The sequence below is a fragment of the Phoenix dactylifera genome, chromosome 7 (genome assembly GCF_051530095.1).
Source record: "Phoenix dactylifera cultivar Ajwa chromosome 7, Ajwa_hap1_PhDact_Kaust_v1.1, whole genome shotgun sequence".
Classification (NCBI taxonomy): Eukaryota; Viridiplantae; Streptophyta; class Magnoliopsida; order Arecales; family Arecaceae; genus Phoenix; species Phoenix dactylifera.
In genome coordinates this window covers 33239114-33257128 of record NC_143196.1, presented here as the reverse complement: position 1 = coordinate 33257128, position 18015 = coordinate 33239114, and the positions used below count along the sequence as shown (strand labels likewise).

Below are 18015 nucleotides of genomic sequence, written 5' to 3'. Positions count from 1 at the left end.
ACAAGCTTAATTCACCCTCGAACCAAAAATAATAGAGTTGGTCCGCGTCAGTGTCGAAAGTATTCCACTCATGTCCTAATGACATGATAAACTACAACGAAAGGGAGAGAGAAAAGGATTATCCCCGTGGAAGCAAGACATCCTCTGCAGGACTAGTCTGGTGGATAGGAAGGTAGGAACAAGAATATTCCAAAGTATTAACTTGTCACATAATATAATCTCATGTCTTGGTTAATTAATCATATAATTGAAATAAAAAGCATAGATAATGGAGATACGCCGAGATTTTCGGATCTAAATGGGTGTCTTTGGTGTTGATTGTGGTGTACAGGGGGGACATGAGGGATACTGCTAAGATTTTCGAATCCATCAATCACAGTATATTATGTTCGTCCTAAGTCTTTTAACATCTCGTCCGAGGGCATCCTTGCCACCTACCAGGTCCATTCGATCAGTTGGCCAACTCTCCCACTTGCACATCTTTCCAAAGCTCCATTATTGTTTATGTACATAGTATCAGGCCACATGCTTTCTTTCTATCTTTTAAAATTATGTGCATCTATGCGAATATATATTTAGTTCTATATCGATTATGCATAAAAAAGACTAAAAAATTTAAAAAATATATTCTAGCTAATTTTTTTAGATAAGGCCTGGATCGTTACAAATAGTATCATGGTGTTATAAGCTGCAGTATAGATCTATTTAAATTGATTATAAGCTGATCATGGTGTTTATGATTAGATTTGAATAGATTTGAATCTCTAGCCTGACGAGGATATCATTACCTAAATAGAAAAAATATACGAAGAACAATGCAGATATATATTTAGTTATGCATCTAATATAAATTTTTTTTAATAACTAAAAACATTAAATAATATTATATATATTCATGAGATTCTTGTGGTTGCAGAAAATTCTCTCTCTCTCTCTCTCTCTCTCTCTCTTGCTAGCCCCTTTCCATCACAATCATCAATACTTAAAAAAATATGAACTGGTTAAGATAATATGGACTCCAGGGGCATCCGGCCTTTGTCTTTATATACCCTCCTATATAAAATATCATAAATCATAAATGAGCATGCTATAGGTTAATGTCTTCGAACCGCCATGCTTATTTTGTACTATATTCCATAATATTTTGCAGTATTTAAGATCAATACTTTAGTGTGTGTGTTTTTTTTTATGAAATGGTTGATATGACTGCCATGAACTTAAGAGTTATTTAAGATTGCCATATATGTTTATAATTTAATAGAGGAGTGTTCAAACCTATTACGATGACTTCTGTTCATCAACTATGCCCGAACATTAAAGTATGTTGTTCTATAATTTAAGGAAGTTTGTTTTTTATCATAAATGGTTAAAGGTTATATGCTATGGGTAAGAATCTAGGTTTACTCGGATGTTAGGTGGTGCTTGCAGCAACTTTAGAAGACATTGCTGCCATTTGCACAAAAAATTGAGAAGAAAAGGAGGAACAACATGGATTCGGGCAGCATGCAGTGTCTTTATTGTCTCAAGAGGTCCCGCCAAGTTGCACTGGGTTCACATTGCGTTGGGTTTTCTTCAATTCAATTATGGAGTGAAGTCTCCACACTCTTTTATGGTCAACATCGGATCCAAATCTTGATACTCATCACACCAGCCATCAATCAAACTTGGCAACTTGGAGGGGAGAATCATTGGGATTTAATGATGAAATTAACAGAAATATAATAAGACAATTAATTTTGTTAAATAATTCTTGTGATGGTATTGATCAATAGATTTAAGAGTGCCAATCCCCTAACTCCATGTATCAATATTTCTTTATCTTGCCACCAACTACATGTGTGGAGACCTATGCAGACGTGTGTTTAGTTCCACATCAGTTATTCGTTGAATAAATTTTAGGTGAGATCCTAAATTATTATAAATGGTATCAGAGTGAACCTGGCTCATAATCTATATAGATTAGGGGACACAGCAGCACATATTTATTAGGATTGAGTACGAGCCAACAAGGATGTTAGAGTATCATTCTTCCCTGTTCTCTTAAAGTATAGGAAAAAAAATTCTCTTATTTCATCAGTTTGCTGCACCAACGCCATACTAATACACGAGGAAAAAGAAATATAATCTCCATTCAAACCATGGAGCTACAAACGGAATTGGGAACAGGAGGGCTGTTGGAGGGCTTGTATGAGGTGGACTTCAGTGAATTATTTCAGTTGTAGAGTTGATTATTTGCAATTGCTACTGTTATCATGTTTTAGCCTGTCTCGTCATGCAACTTGCTGGGACCAGTTCAAGCTCAATGGAATGGAGAGACGTATAGTTTGGCCAATATTTAAGTACTCAAACAAAATAATTTGTTTGTAAGGAGATTTAATTTCTATGATTTTCATTTAAACTAGTTCGATCAGGTAGCATATCGAAACAAGTCCAAGCTTAATGCAGTGGAATGAGAAGATTGGAACTCGCCAAATACTACAGGACTTAAAGCGAATGTTAAATTAACATAGAGATTTGTTTGTAATCATCACTTCCATTGAATTTTAAGTTTTAACCTGCCACGTCTTCAGACTTTAGGTGAGAATATTTGTGAATTAAACCTTATGGAACGTAAGTAATTTAAATATGAGTTTGAACTAGACACTGCAGGGTATGTTGTGGGACTAGTTCATCTTATTAATGACATATTTACGCATCAAACTCTATCGAATATAACTGATTACAGATTAGTTTCATGAGTGACCGATTAGCTCAGACTCGATGCAAGAATTTTCGCTTGATGCCCGGTTAAGCATATAAATTACAAACAATTTCATATTTCATGTATTGCCTAATCACTACCTCCATTATTTTGCATATGGTACAAGGCTCCCCTTGGTTCTTTACCCTTTCTTCAATCATTTCTCCCTCCAAGTCATTAGCTAGTCTCCCCCTCATATACAATCATTGGTATTTAAGAAAGTGACTGGTTAGGACATTATGGGCTCAAATAGTATCTCCCAATTTCTCTATATTCTCCTACATAATTATTCATAAATCAGGTTCGATATTGCAATTATTTAACAGCCTAAATGACTTACAATAGAATTTTAAATTAGCATTAAATTTATACTTTATTTAGTTTTTCAGGGCTTGGAGGTGGCTGTTTTATATTTAAGGGAGACAATGACTATTATTTGTACTAGTTAGGGCTCTACATTGAAGTATCCTCTATAACGCAATGGAAATTTTTTTGCGTGTCATAAATGATTGAAGGGAATTTATTATATAGCTCAGTCTCTAGCTTATCTGGATTACTTTTAAGTGGTGACTGCCACTTGGATAGAAAATTGAGAAGAAAGAGAAAGGAATGGCATAATTGTCTATGTCGCGGGTATATGTATTGCATTAATTTATCGTCGAAAGAGGGCTCACCAAGTTGCATTGGGTTCACATTGCATTGGGTTCTATTCGGTTCAATCATGGAGCAAAGTTTCTAGGCTCTCTCATGGTCGACCTCTAATTTTAATATGATATTTGTCCAACCGACCATCCAATCAGAGTTGGCAGCATGGAGAGGAGGATTATTGGATTTAATGATGAATCTAATAGAAATGTAACAGGACAATTTGCTACTTCTGAAAAACAAACTAAAAAGCGCTAATTCTCCAACTGTACATGCAGCATATGTTCAAAAAATCAAACTTCGAAGAAGAACAAAGCTTCAGATGACTCAAGTATGAAACACAGGATTATGTTTCCAATTATGTGCCAAATACCAGAGGACTTTAGTTAACTACTAAGATTATGTGGTGTCTTGTTTGGAAGTATTACTTTCAACGAGTTTGGACTACTCCCAGCGAGAATATTTATGAATTAAACACTATCAGATGAGAAAATATAGATCATTAGTTTCCAATATTAAGTTTGATCGGGGGTCTTCTCTCTTATTTTTTTCACATTTACTATCTTTCTCCCTTCTTTTTCTCTTTTATCTGTCATTTTGCAAAATTATTTCACCCAACTTTCGCATGGCAAATAATCTTCTATTCTATTCAGGAGCTTGTCACTTTTGAAAACAAATCTACCCGATTTTTTGCGAATACATTGCTTAAGCTTTTATGAAAAAATCATGAACTCTTCTTACGACTTTGTGGGAATAATGACAACTAGATCCCAATCCCTTTTGTTTGAAAAGTGCATCATGCAACTTTAAGATCCAAACTATAGGTTTGGAACTTGGGTGAAACCTCCCTAACCTTCCACAACCCTTAATGGTAGGAGTAGGTCGGGCAATTCATCTGAGCAGCTTAGGTTCAGCTCAAAATCAGGTTAAATATGAGTTAAATCATTGGCCATCCAAAATTAATCATTCCAATGGTAGGAGTACGCCGCCCACCCGCACCACTGCGAAGGCTTATCCTAATCCTTCACCATCTTCTTACTAAGAAAAAAGCTGTTTTTGTTTTGATGCTACGCTTGTTCGATCCCTTAATCTCCCAAGGCATGAACTTTTGGTGTTTAGGCTGCAAAGATTAATTATAGTAAATAAACGAACAGACAAATTATCTCATCCGCTCATCTGAGGCGGAGCATTCATCTCTATCTGAAGACTTGGAAAAAACTGGAGTTGTTCCGTATCACTACAGACTATAGACTAACTCAAACTATATGAAAATTTAAAGTCGTAGACAGCTGCTTCCTCCGTGGATTCGTAAAAAATCGAACCATTTAAACCACGATCATGAACAAATGTGTAAATATACTCCTTAAAGAGAAGCGGATATAGAAAGTGTTTCCGGGGCAACAAGGAAAAAATGAAATAAAGTTTTGAAGCCTCGGGAGTTGGATGACATTGCAATTTAGTTTAATTGTTTGGGTATGCATGAGATGCATTGCAAACATCATGGGGCCAACATGTGTATCATGCATTTCACATGCTTATTGGCATGATGTACCACCAACCCCACATTTCACAATTCAGGTGTCAGAAATAATTTGTGCCCCCCTTCCTGAGGCCACCACAGATTCAGAGTATGTCTTCATATCATGCTGAATGTACTGCTTAGTCCCACATTGGATGTATAAAGCCAAGTTCTCTTGCTCCATTTTAAAATTTCAAATGGAAAGAGATAAGGTTCCATTTAAACTTTAAAAAAATTCTAACATTCTGATGTGCTGCTCCATCCAAGTTGGGCTGCATTTTGTTATATCTGTTGCAGTCCTGCAGTCACTGCTTTAGAAAGTGTCATACACTTTGGCAGCTAATATTTTATCAGTTCTTCTTTGTTCTGCTATGCTGATTTCAAAATATTTTAAACCTTCAGATTTTTTCCTTGAGCCAATTTACCTTTTTTATAAAAAAAATCAGTTAGTAAACATGATAAAGCAAGTTAGTGTAGAGAGGGACAAGATATAACTCAAATTTAGTTGCCCGGAAAATTTGAAGTATTTTATTTCTTTCAACATGCTCTTGTGCCATTTCCTTGGCCTCAATCTTCTATTTCATCACCTGCCACTTGCTCGTAACAACTCATGGTGGACCAGTATTGCTCCAAGTGCTTTTACTCATGCGCCATGGATTTCTTTGAATTCTTCAACTCATGCACCATGGGCAGTTGTTTTGAATGCGATGCTCAATCTGGTTTCCGTAAGAGAAGAATCGAATTTGCTGGCTTGTACCTGCAGCACCGGGCTTTCGTAAAATTAGTCACCACTATTCTCCTTTTATCTATTTGTTGGTTGATGAAAGTATGCCGGATGATGTTTTTAATTGAATCTGGCTTCTGATTAACTATACTGGATTGCAAACTCATGATACGTATTGGTTTTCTTTTTCCTTTTTCTTCAGTGTTCAGATGTTTGGGAACGCGTAGCAAGTCATGACATGAACATAAGAACCAATCTGGGAGTTCATTACCAGACATCAACTATTCTTCTCCATTATTGGCTTTTCAATCTATTGTTTGCCTTGCTTCTCCCTTCACCAAGAAAAAAAAAAACCCCTCTAATCGCCTTCATGTAATATGTACTTTGATTTTATTGTTTTATCTACTTTGATAAACAGCGGAGGAGGTAGCTCCCTCTCCTTGTTCCTCAAAAAAGAAGTCATTCAAACAAAGATGAATTATCTAAACATGACCTGTATTTTAGTTTCTTGTTTATGATAAGATTCATATGGAGTATAGCATCGACTGTATACATTTTTATCGGAGGGGTAAATAGGTCGTTGCATAGACATGAGGTATTGATATGATTATTTTTGGTAAAATCGCAGGATCCAATGATGAAGAACAGTACAAAGAATCAAGAGAGAAAGAGAAAGGAAATCAAACATAGAGATTTTACGTGGTTCGGCAATATGCCTACGTCTACGGGAGCGAAAAGATTATAATTTCAATATCTCAAAAATAACAAGTATTACATAATATTTATATTTAAATTCTGGCCTCGGAGTTCCAACCCCTATCAATGTTCCTGGTAAAATAAAACACTACATAATTATTCCAAAAATAAGAAGATACCGGCGTTTCGCTCCGTTTCGTTAGAATACCAGTGTATTACTCAAATAAGAGTACCAGTGTACCACTTAATATGAGCCACTTACTCTAACAATTATATATTTATATATCTGAGCCCTGACTATGTAGTTTTGCACCGAAGACCTCAGGCTGTGACAATGGGAAGCTAGTCTATTAGATGCAATAGAGTCCAGGATTTTATTTTAACCATTCTTACAACAAGAAACTATGACGCGGACCATTAAAGATTATAAACAAACTAGGATAGAAAGTCATGAACTGGATCCAAACATTTTTTGTACTATGTTCAGATTATAAACAAGATATCTAAAGTAAAATAGAGCCAAGTTTGGCATGGCATAAATGAAATCTTCTCACGAACGCGTAGAGACCTATCCCCATCCCTTCGTAACGCACGCGCCGATATCCACATCTTCAGAGAAGCCTTAATTGGCCGGGGACAGGCATTTCCTCGATGCTTCCCATGCCGCAACATAGCCTAGGCTGAAAAGCTTCACACATTCTCCAAAGACCAGGCGTAAATCCCAAAGCCATCTCATCATTCCCCTTCCCCTTTTAGCTGCATGCAACTGGTGCCTCATTTCCATTTCCCTTCCATCACCTTCCCTCGGACCTTCCACTTCATCTATCTCATCATGCGCAGATCTGATCTTGACCTCATCCTTGCCAAGGCCACTTCTTCTGATGATGCTGCACTTGCCGAGAAATTTGTATGGGAGCTTGCCAACCTCTTCTCCTCCTCCCCCTCTACCTCCCAAGCTTTTGCTCTCAGCTTCACCCGCCGGTTCGGCCGGACCAAGTCCTGGCGCGTCGCCGTCAAATGCCTCCACCTCCTTCACCGCCTCCTCCGCACTCTCCCCTCCGACCACCCTTTCCACTCCGACCTCCTCAGGTCCCATGCAAATGCCATCATTTCCCTCAATCCATGCCATTTCCGCTGCACTTCGGACGAGTTCACCATCTTTGTCCGATCCTATGCTTACTTCCTTGACGAGGCTTTATTCTGCCTCCAGGATACTATAGTCTATTCCCCACCTCCTCCTGAGACCTTTGCAAAGAAGGTGGAGGAGGTGGACCAGGCCGTCGAGCTCGTCTCTCAGCTCCAGGGCATGTTAGACCGGGCGATGGAGTGTCGGCCGTTAGGCACGGCCCATCGGAGCTCCATCGTCCGGTCTGCCATGAAGCATATCATATGCGATAGCTTCATGTGGTACGCCGCACTCCGGCCAAGGCTCGTGGTTGTATTGGACAACCTCCTCCAAATGCCACACCGGGTTTGCGTCGCCGGGCTCGGCATCTATAAGAAGGCCGCCGAGCAAGCCGGCCGCCTTGAGGAGTGTTACGATTGGTGCAAGAGGATGAGCCTGTGTGGGCTGTATGAGTACCCTCTCGTGGAAAAGATTCCTCAGATTCAAGTCCGGGCAATGGAATCTTTTGTCGAGAACATGTGGCAGCTGACGGAATCTTCGTCGTCATCATCCCCGGTGACCTTCTCGTCGTCTTCGTCAACTCTAATGGAGTCGGAGAGCAGCAGTAGCAAATCTGTAGAGACTGTGAAGATAGCTGCGATTAATGTGGAGTGGGAAATGCTTGAAGAGGAGGAGAAGCCATTACTTCAATTTGGACAGGAGAGTCCCAGCTGGGAGGATCTATTAGAGGCTTCGGTGGATTGCTCTTGGACCTGGGCACCTCAGACCTTTGATGAACCGCGGGCGAGTTCTCAAAGCAATGATGACAATGGACTTGGAAAGCATGAGGGGAGCTTGCGAGAAAACAATCCTTTCTTAGATCATGTGCACCTCCATACAATGTAATTCCGTTACTACTTTGTAATTCTTTATCATAAAGTCTATAGTCTAATTGCCAGATGAAAATATGGGAGAGAGGGAGAGAGAGAGGGGGATAAAAATATTGGCTGTATCAAGTCTACTAGCTCAACGGTGGATCAGTCCAACCACGAAGCAACATGCACAATCACATTTGTATTGCTTCTTTTTTTTTCTTGATTATTTTTCTTTTGTGTTCGCCAAAAATATGATCTAACCAATAATTTCTCGACAGAAAGATAGTTATTTCTTTTCCGCTGTATTTACTCGGTCTCGAGAGAAATCGTCATTATAGGTTAAGCTATTAGAGTCTATACCAAAATAATGGGATCTGATGAGATATTCCTGTTGGTTTGAAACAATTTTGGCCGTTACAACACTGTTGACATTGTTTTGATATCTCTGATGTATTGCATTGCACTATATATATGGAAATGCTTTAATAGTAACTCAGGTACGCAATTCAGAAAATTACTCAGCTGGTTTGTTGTATTATTATTGCTCCTTTTGAATAAACCTTGTGAATTGTGCCGCTCAAAAAAGAAGCAAAGTGATTGCTGCAAGACGACTGAGTGACATTTTGATGATTTTACTTACTTAGTATTGCTCTTATTCATATGGGGACAGGAGATAGATATTTGGATATACAGCAACCTATATGACTGTTATATGCGAACAAAGTTGTTGTCTGGTCTGTGCAGAGATGCCATCCCCTGAACGGAAATCTCAAAGATTGCCTTTTCTTCTGGGATCAAAAAAAAGGCAGAATAGGGACAGATGGCGGTTATTTTGAAATAGTTATCACGCAAGTTGTTCCTGCATTTATTTGGCTAAAGTTTCTTGTTCTCTGCCTTTTCATCATAAGGTCATTTGAGTCCTCTCAGAATAATTGTTTCTGGAATAAGCAGGACCAGCTAGAATAATTATTCTATCCTCATTCCCACTTCTTTTAAACCCATTTGAACGGTTTATCAGAAGTTTTATTCCTGATTTTTTCCTGAATAAAATGTCGCCAGAATGTTTTAAAAGGTACTGCCCCAATATTTCATTATTTTAAGAGAATAAAAGGTGCTGCCTCCATAGTGGATAGAAAAAAACGGAAAAAATGTTATGGAAGATAGGAAAGAAGGAGACGGGTACAAAGACTGTATTCCAAACATCTCATCATATTTTTCTTTAACTGACTTCTTTTGATTAAAAAGAAATCTCATAGTACTCACTCTTTTGATCTTCATTTCCATTATATCAAATACCTGTCACTTATCCAAAATATATATGCTATTGCAATGACTTTATAATTAATGAAAGTGCTTATCGGTACCTTCTTAGCAATGTAAGTGGATATGTTGCATGGTCTTTTGTATTCTAAAATGTTGAAACCATGCTGCTCTCGACACCCGATCGAGCTCCAGTTTTTCATTGATTGATTTTATCTTTTATTATTGTGTTAGGAGAATCACATGCCATTATAATAGATGATATATCATAGAACAATAATAAGAAAGCATCTTTTGACCACTTCATTGCTTACTGAATAAAATACTACCCTGAATTATTAATTTTAAAATATTAAAACTAGATTTTTTCCCTGAGAAATGGAAAGTGGTGAACGCCATAAATTTGAATGTTCAAAATAATATACAATAGATAAACAATGTAAAGATCAAATAGCATCCATTATAATTATTGCCTAGGGATCTTATGATGATTATAAATTATAGTCCATGATAAAGTTCCATTGGTCTATCACTTTTACCCTCCTAGAAATTTCAGTTGGTGCAAGAGAATGTTGGACATGCGAGAAAATAATTTTTTGAGAAAAAAGAGGGGAGGAAATTCATGTCAATATTTCATTAAGATCATGAAATACCGGGAATACAGAAAATTAAACAACAAAATTAAAAATATATATAAGCTTTAAAATTTCTCTACTTGCCTTAAAAACTTAATAAGAATATCTAAATTAAGGCCCAAAACTTTCAAATTCTGGAAATATCTTCAATCAATAGAAGTTCCATTTTCACCTCGAACTTGAAGATTCTCAGTTTTGTCTCCTTCGAAGTACACTATTAAACAACACTGCAAAAGAAAATATCCTACCAACTCTAAGCTTCTTGTTAATTATCTTCCTTAACCATGTATTGTAGAAAGACAAAATAAAATCTGGCCATTTGACCTTCTCTTAAAAAAAAATTCCAAAATTTTCTAGCAAAGGGCACCGAAAGATATGCATAGTTGTTTCCTCCACCGAATTGTAAAAATAAAAAAACACAAAAAGCAGTGCTAAACAATTTTTTCTCTCAAATTGCAAGCAATCAGAATTTTACTTTTAGCTTCCAAGTATGTAAGGGAATGTGAGGCATGAGAATTGAGAAAGATATTATGGATGTTCTCTTACCCTTTTAAGATTTTCCTTTTTAACTGAAACTCAACTCTACTCAAATCTTTCTCCTTTATATCTCGAATATGCAACTCATTCATTGCAAATGCCTTGTTATTTCTTACCTCCCTCTCTTAAAAAGTTATATATATATATATATATATATATATATATATATATATATATATATATCCTTATGTCACTTTGCTCAGTGTGCATTTCACATGCTCTTAAACTAATGTGTTATGATATACAATCTTTGCTTATGGGATGTGGTACTTTTATTTCTAAGAGAGTAGAAATAAAAATAAATTTCTTTTCAAACCAAATATAGGACCACCCATATCCATGCAATGCTTTTATGTGCATCGCATGTGTCATGGATGTCATAATAATAATCACGTATGAAGCACATGCTAGGATCGTGGTATGATAATAGAGGTTAAAGACTCATGATACCTTTTTTTTTTTTTTTGATGGCGAGGACTAATAATGCACACACAAGGGCCGAATCCATGGTCCTAATGTTCTTTGGGTCCGGCAAACTGCGGTCTGGATACGGCTCATTGCCTCGTGGGTCCAGGCCGGTCCATTGTTTGGCCCATCAGATTAAACCGGAATTAAGTAAAGGCCCCTGCTTATCCCACCGCCATCGTTGGTACCGGCTGGGTCTCATATCTGAAAAAGAACTCCAGCGGGAATTTAGCCCATTCCCACCTCCCGTCTCTCACTCTCGTCTTCCTTCCCTCGTCCCCATCCCTTCGCCCACCGCTTCAAAACCCTAATCTCCATGAGACCCTACCTCTCCGCATCTCCGTCCTCCTGAAGCCCTAGGACTCTCTCCCCTCATCGGCCCCTCCTCCCTCCACCTTTCGATGTCGGTCCAATCCCCTGAATTCAAGTATATCACCGAGGAATGCCTCCAGGAATGGAAGGCCTCCAACGCCGCCTTCAAGATCCCCGATCCGGTACCCATGGCCCGATTCCTCTACGAGCTCTGCTGGTCCATGGTGCGTTCTTGTCTTTTAGGGTTTTGGGATGCGTTCCCTTGCTTTCTTGATGGTGAAGGCGCGGTCTTGACGGCGTCTGGTCGCAGGTTCGTGGGGACTTGCCGTTCCAGAGGTGCAGGGTGGCGCTGGACTCGGTGGTGTTCGTGGAGGAGCAGCAGAGGGAGGATGTGGCGTCCATCATCGCTGATATCATCGCCCACATGGGGCAAGATGTGAGTTTGAGTTCTTTATGTATCCTTAACCCTGAAATTTTATTGGAACGGTTTTTTTCTGTTGACTTGGATGCTTGCGTGTATGGTTGAGAATTCTTTCAAAGTTCGCTTGATCTTGAAATCCTGGATACTTTTGGAAAGTGAATTATGTGGCTGTATTCTGGACTTGGACTCCTCATTTTCCTAAACGAGGTCGCTTAGATTTGAATTGAAGTAAATCTTTCATGAACCATACACATCCTCTTAGACTGTTTATATTTGAGCTTAATTAAGTCTTGAGGTTGCATGAAATATTGCTAACTATCAACAAGCTGGTTTGCCAATTGGTTCTGAATGCAGGACTAAACCTGAACTCCGAATATCTTATCATAATCGAGTTTTGGTTGGATGCATGTAACTGCGAGACCAATGTGAATGCCTGTTGGAATGTATACTATCATTGAGAATAGGACAATTGATTTTGTAGAAGCGGATTTGTGAAAAATATGTTGAGCTCTGAGTATTGATAAATTTTTCTTGATTGTTATATGGTAGGTCGCCGAACATAGGTGATTACCTATTTTGAGACTTCTCAAAATTCAGTAGGGTAATCTTTCCTGAGGAAGCTGTGCTAATGTGTTTTATTTTATATTACTAAATGCTGCAGGTTCAATTACTGCATTGCTTCTTTTTAACATTTGTAACTTCAACTCAAAAAATGGTCCTACTATGAAAGCCGGAATGCTAGTTAGTGGGTGGGGACGCTCACTCTACTGCTTGTACTTTCAAAGTGATAAAAACATGGAAAACTTTTTGAAGTATCCCTAGGCCCAAAAAGAGTAAAAACAAAAGGGAGAGGAACCCGTGGTTAGTTATACGCTTTCATGTTCATCTTTGAGTCACAATTTATGAACCAAGTATTCACATAGAGACAGCTTTATATAAATCTTGCCCTGGCCCGCTGATAAACCTTGTAGTCTAATCTAGTAGCTGGCTAGTCATAGGAATCCTAAAGCAAAACTGCTCCATTGCTCCTATTGACCAACAAACCTCATGATCTTGGATGGAAAAGAGTCTCTCTCTCTTTCTCTTTCTCTCTCTTTTTCCCCCACCCCCTTTCTCGCCCCTCCTTCTTTTTCTCCAAGAAATAAATATCCATTGTTGTTTAGCGAGTGTTGGTAATAAATAATATATATTCAAGTTAAATAGTATCTTGTTGATTTGAAGGTTTATTAAATTTGGATCAATTAGGCCCTGTTTGGTATCAATTTTTTTCTTGTTTCTTTTTTTAAACAGAACAACAGAAGCCGATGAAGAAAATATGTGGGTTATCTTATTTTAATTTCTTATTTTTTAACTAACTTTTATTTTTTCTGGAAAAAGTGGAAGTGAAAAATTACTTCAACTTTTTCTAATAGTGGGTTTTTACCCCTCTTTCATCCTCTCCGCCCAACCTCCCAATCTCGGTGCTGCCAGTCTCGCCGCCTCGCTGCCGTCCTCAGTCCCGCCGCCTCTTCTGTTCCTCCGTTCATTCATTCTTGGTGCCCATTTTCTATCGCCGTTTGTCCATTCTTTCATTCTTGATGCCCGTTTGTTTGTTCTTGGCATCCGTCTTCCATCGTTATTCGTCCGTCCGTCCGTTCTCTTAGGAGCAGCGGTATCCATTCGTTCCCGGCATCCATCAATCCGATCAAGCACGCTCCTGTTCTAGCGGCTCCCGTTGTGTTGTCCCCGGTTGCCACCCTCCCTCGCTCCTCACCCTCTCGATGCTTGGTTTCATGCTTCCGGCTTCTCCCGTGGCCTTTTTCTTTTGTTATTATATAAAAAAAAAGAAGAAACCAAACATATTTTGTGTTGTGAGAAATCTGAAAAAAAAATGAAAATAGATTTTCTGTTTCCAATTTTTTTTTAAAAAGTAGAAACGATACCAAATGCAGCCTTAGTGTCCAAGACAGATCCTATTATAGAGTGGAACTTACATTCATGTCCAATATCTGACCAAAAAGCTGGATAGGTCTTGTATTCATATACTGACTTGTTTGTTTTTGTTGATAATTTGGCCAAGCTTTATCATTCTTGGTACGATTTACTTCTCATAATTTCTTAGTGCTAGGGGCCTGGGCCTTTGGTCGCATTGCCCATTTAGCGCTCATTCCATATAATTTATATTTTAGTCTAAGGGTCCTCAATGTTAGGTTTTTTAGGCAATACTCTTAGTGTATTTGGATTGTATACTTCGTAATTGAATGTGAAAAAGGGTTATAATTAAATTTGTTAGTGTAGGAAAATTTTAAATTTACCAGGATTGTGTTAGGATGTGATTTAAGTAACTCTTTACATAGGGCTAGGGGAAGATCCAGAAGTGATCATAGACTAATTTTGAATAAAAAAATTCTTGGTTATTCAACAACCCTCTCTTCTTTCCTGTATTCTGCTTCTCTCATTTGCTTTCTTCCCTTCTCTCCTTAAACTAAAATATCATAACTTTGTTCCTTGGGCTTCATCATTTTAATTTCAGAGCTAATCCTTTATCGGGTGATTAGCTGCATTGTTTTCATTGCTAAATGCTGGTTATCCACATGGGAGAAATAGAAGGTAACAGGCTGGTGGTGCTTGGAACTTGGCTATATGAAAAATACTAGTTTGCCCTGAGGTCGTGTTGAAACACATTTCATATTTCTGTTCAGTTATGCTAATTGGTTCATGCCTTTAAGTTGCTGCTAACCTGATTCTGCTGGCTGTTGAGAAGAGGTTGGTGGCTCTGCACTCTTTCAGATGACACGAAGATGATATGCATGGCATCTGAAGGATTTGCAAATCTGGCTGATTATGATCCACTTGCAGCAAGTCAAACAATTAATGACTCATTTATTGAAAATTAGCCAGCTGTTGCTTTGTGAATTGATAAAAGATTCAAGGATTGGTCAGAAGTTCCCTGCTAGAAGATTCAAGTATTGTGGATTGATAGCTTGTGATAGTGCTCACACCAATCCAACCACTGAGGAATAGATCATCAGGATCCATTATATCTGTTTTGATGGTTCACTGTGATATCTAACCATAGTCAACAATCAAGGTCAAGACTATCCAATATTATGGACTATTTTGATAGGCTGCAATCATACTGTAGATCATCTAAGTCATGTAGGTTCAAGATCCAGTGATCTGATTTTGAGGAGCTTTATTTGTTTTACTATCAAATTGTGGAAATGCAAAAGTTCATTGTATTTCTCATCACTATGATCTAGCATTCAGGTTCACAAAAATTGAAGTGAATGATGAAACTACATTTTATTTAGAATTTCTTAAAATTCAAGATTTCAATCTTAGTTGGTCAGGAAATATTTTTGACTAGAAAAGTCTATATTTCAATTTTTTTGGTTTCCTAAATTTAGTGTATTTATGTCTCGGTCATGGATATAAGTTGGGTTTGGAAAGTTTTGAACTTATGAATATTGTGTCTTGGTGTCAAGTTTAAGAGGCAAGGGAGAATGTTAACTGCTGTAATCTTAACAGTGAATCCTGAATTTGAAAAAAAAAAATTCTTCTGATGATTGCACTTATTTCTTCATCCCATTCTTAACTTTTGTCTTTTGTCTGGTGATTGTACACTCCCCTCTTCTTTCATTTTCTTTTTTTCTCCATCCTTTTTCTCCTTTCTGTCTCATCAATCCAAAATCCTATAACACAGTCCTTGGTCTTACGTCATCTTTTGTTTGGTATGTGGCTACAAAGAAGATACCTAGAAAACCTTTTTTGATATTATATTTTATGCTATGTGACATAGAGAAAGAGATGATGGGTAACTGTTACACGTTTTGTTATTGGGCTGGCATATCCCCTTTTGTGATTATATATTTGTTATTTAGTGCAGACGAAGAGATGACTATATGACTGTAACATTTCACGAGTCAATTGGTATCATTTCTCCCTTTCTTGGAATCCAACCTTTTGAATCTTGTCTGAATATTGCCTATGTGTGCTTTGAAATTTGACTTAAGATGTTTGCTTATACTATTAGGTTTGTTAAGGATCCACTGAATGTCTGCTTTTTGAAATCTGACTGAAGATGCTAAGATGATATATTACTCCTCAATTTTTAAGGATTGGTCATGTTTGCTTATATTTTGTAGATTTATTGAGGATCCACTGAAATAATTTTTTCTCTCTTGGGATTGGTAGGGAGGGGTGCAGGGGGAGGAGAGTGGGTAGAGATTTCATGTATGTAGCTGAGTTTTCTTTTAACACCGAGAGTTGCATCAGAGTGTGTCATCTGAAGGATTATGTCCATGGATTTCTTTCAGTGTACTGGTTTTTTTTTATTCTTTTGCCTAGTCAATGTCCACCAAGCATCATCCTGTTGATAACTGATTTGAAGACAGACCATCTTGTGGTAGCAACGCTTGTATTTGATGTTGAGTGCTGTCTTTATCTTTTGGATATTGACCAGATTGTAACTACTCAAATACCAATTAATATATTGTTTTTTTTCCAAATATAGTTTCTTCTGCTGTATGCTAGTTCCAATCCTTTTTCTTGGCTACTTTTATTTGCAATATAGGATGTTCTTCTCTTCTGGATAATAGAGCTTACATGATAAATAATGTTTGACAAAGCAGCTTAATTTTGTGATCTTGCAGTCTACAATGCCTGGAGATTGTCGTGCTCGTCTCATCAAAATGGTAAGCAATCAACATTCAAATTGTTTGACCTCAGTTTACATAATTTCATGTTAAATTTAGGATTTTATTTCTTAGACATGTACATTTGATTAATTCTTTTGTCTTTATCTATGGTAACAATCTTGAGATATAAGAAACCCTGAATCATGTATTACATTCTTTTCATGTTAATGGATTTTTGTCGAGTTTTCTCTGTTGATTATAAATCTGTTTAGGATCAAGTGATAGTTATTTTATTGTGCATTTTCACTATGTATTGCCATTTATTTATCCCTAAGTATCATGCGGAATGTTTTTTTGTCATCTTTGGTTGAGTCACTAGGCTGTTCTAGTTATTTTCAGTAATACTAGTAAGATATATTCTTTGGAAACTCTATTGTCTTATGGCTTTTCAGTATGGTTCCTTGAAGTAGTATTGTAAAAGGCTGAAAGGCTGAAATCTTTTTTTGAGGCTAGGAGAGGCTATTCCACACACATCTGCCTTGTATCCACCCTACCCTCACCTGGGTCAGAGCCTAGGCTCCTAGGCAGACCAAGCCACTGCATGTGGAACAAGGAATTTGTGTATACAGTGGTCGAAGCAAGGGCTGACGCCCTTCGGAATTGAATTCCGTCCCTTGCCTCAATTTGCAAGGGTTTTACTATGGCTATATATTGTTTGCCTGGTTCTACATCAACACTACCTCTTCTAAGCATAAATAAACTTTAACTTATTCCCGCACTTTTCTTTTCAAGTGATACCAAAATATTGCTTAGGACAGAAGTATTTATCAGCATGCTTGTCAAACACAAGATTGCTCTATGCCATCCATTGTTGGTATGCCACTCGAGTAGGCAAATTGATTGATCCAAACTATAGGGGTTTTTCGAGGGTTTCAGATCTGCAGGTTCTGGTTGTCCCTTGTCTGTTTGAATACTTAAATTCAGTGGATTTGATCTATCATTAGTGAATATTGATAGAAAACCTTAACTATGTATAAGCAAGTTTTTTTTTTTTTTTTTGGTCTATACCATCATAAAGAGTGGCTTTGAAAGTAGTTTCTTATTATAGCACAAGACGAAATATTCCATGCTGATAATGAACATTTTCTTCTGAAATTTGTTCATATTATGCTTCATTTAGTTTATGCCACAAGCTTTCACTTCACAGGCTTCTAGTTCGCTCATTGTATGGATAGTTGATTAATAATGATTTCTAGGTTGTACTGGAAGCATTATGCGTATTGCTTAAGCAATTGCATGCTCTTAGAAGTAAAGCATTAGGGATAGTTGATTAATAATTTTCTGTTGATTGATTCACCACCTGCTAGAATTGGAGATTGCTATTAAATCACATCTTAGCAATGCTGCATCCAGAAAGTTCATTTTTTTGGTCATTTTCCTTTTCTTTTCCTATGGAATTGTA

The 18015-nt window shown here is 37.5% G+C and overlaps 2 protein-coding genes across 3 annotated transcripts in view; both read left to right on the top strand.

Annotated features, from left to right (window-relative positions):
* The first annotated feature begins 7084 nt into the window (after window positions 1–7084).
* On the top strand, window positions 7085–8335 carry LOC120111153 (putative clathrin assembly protein At1g03050). Its single transcript, XM_039127713.2, has one exon. The coding sequence runs from the start codon at window positions 7085–7087 to the stop codon at window positions 8333–8335; it is 1251 nt and encodes a 416-aa protein (XP_038983641.2).
* A 3043-nt stretch (window positions 8336–11378) lies between these two features.
* Window positions 11379–18015, top strand: part of LOC103713391 (THO complex subunit 2-like) — a 45856-nt gene continuing 39219 nt past the window's right edge. The window contains exons 1-3 of one of the 2 annotated variants that reach the window (XM_088701799.1): window positions 11379–11737; window positions 11824–11949; window positions 16569–16610. In XM_088701799.1, coding sequence (XP_088557925.1) covers window positions 11603–11737; window positions 11824–11949; window positions 16569–16610 — 303 coding nt within the window. In that variant the 5' untranslated portion in view covers window positions 11379–11602. Of the gene's footprint in view, window positions 11738–11823; window positions 11950–16547; window positions 16611–18015 lie in introns of both variants that reach the window. The other variant, XM_088701798.1, reaches the window with a different exon arrangement.

Coding starts and splice junctions, on each gene's coding strand:
- LOC120111153 (XM_039127713.2), top strand. CDS start 7,085: ATGCAACTGGTGCCTCATTTCCATTTCCCTTCCATCACCTTCCCTCGG.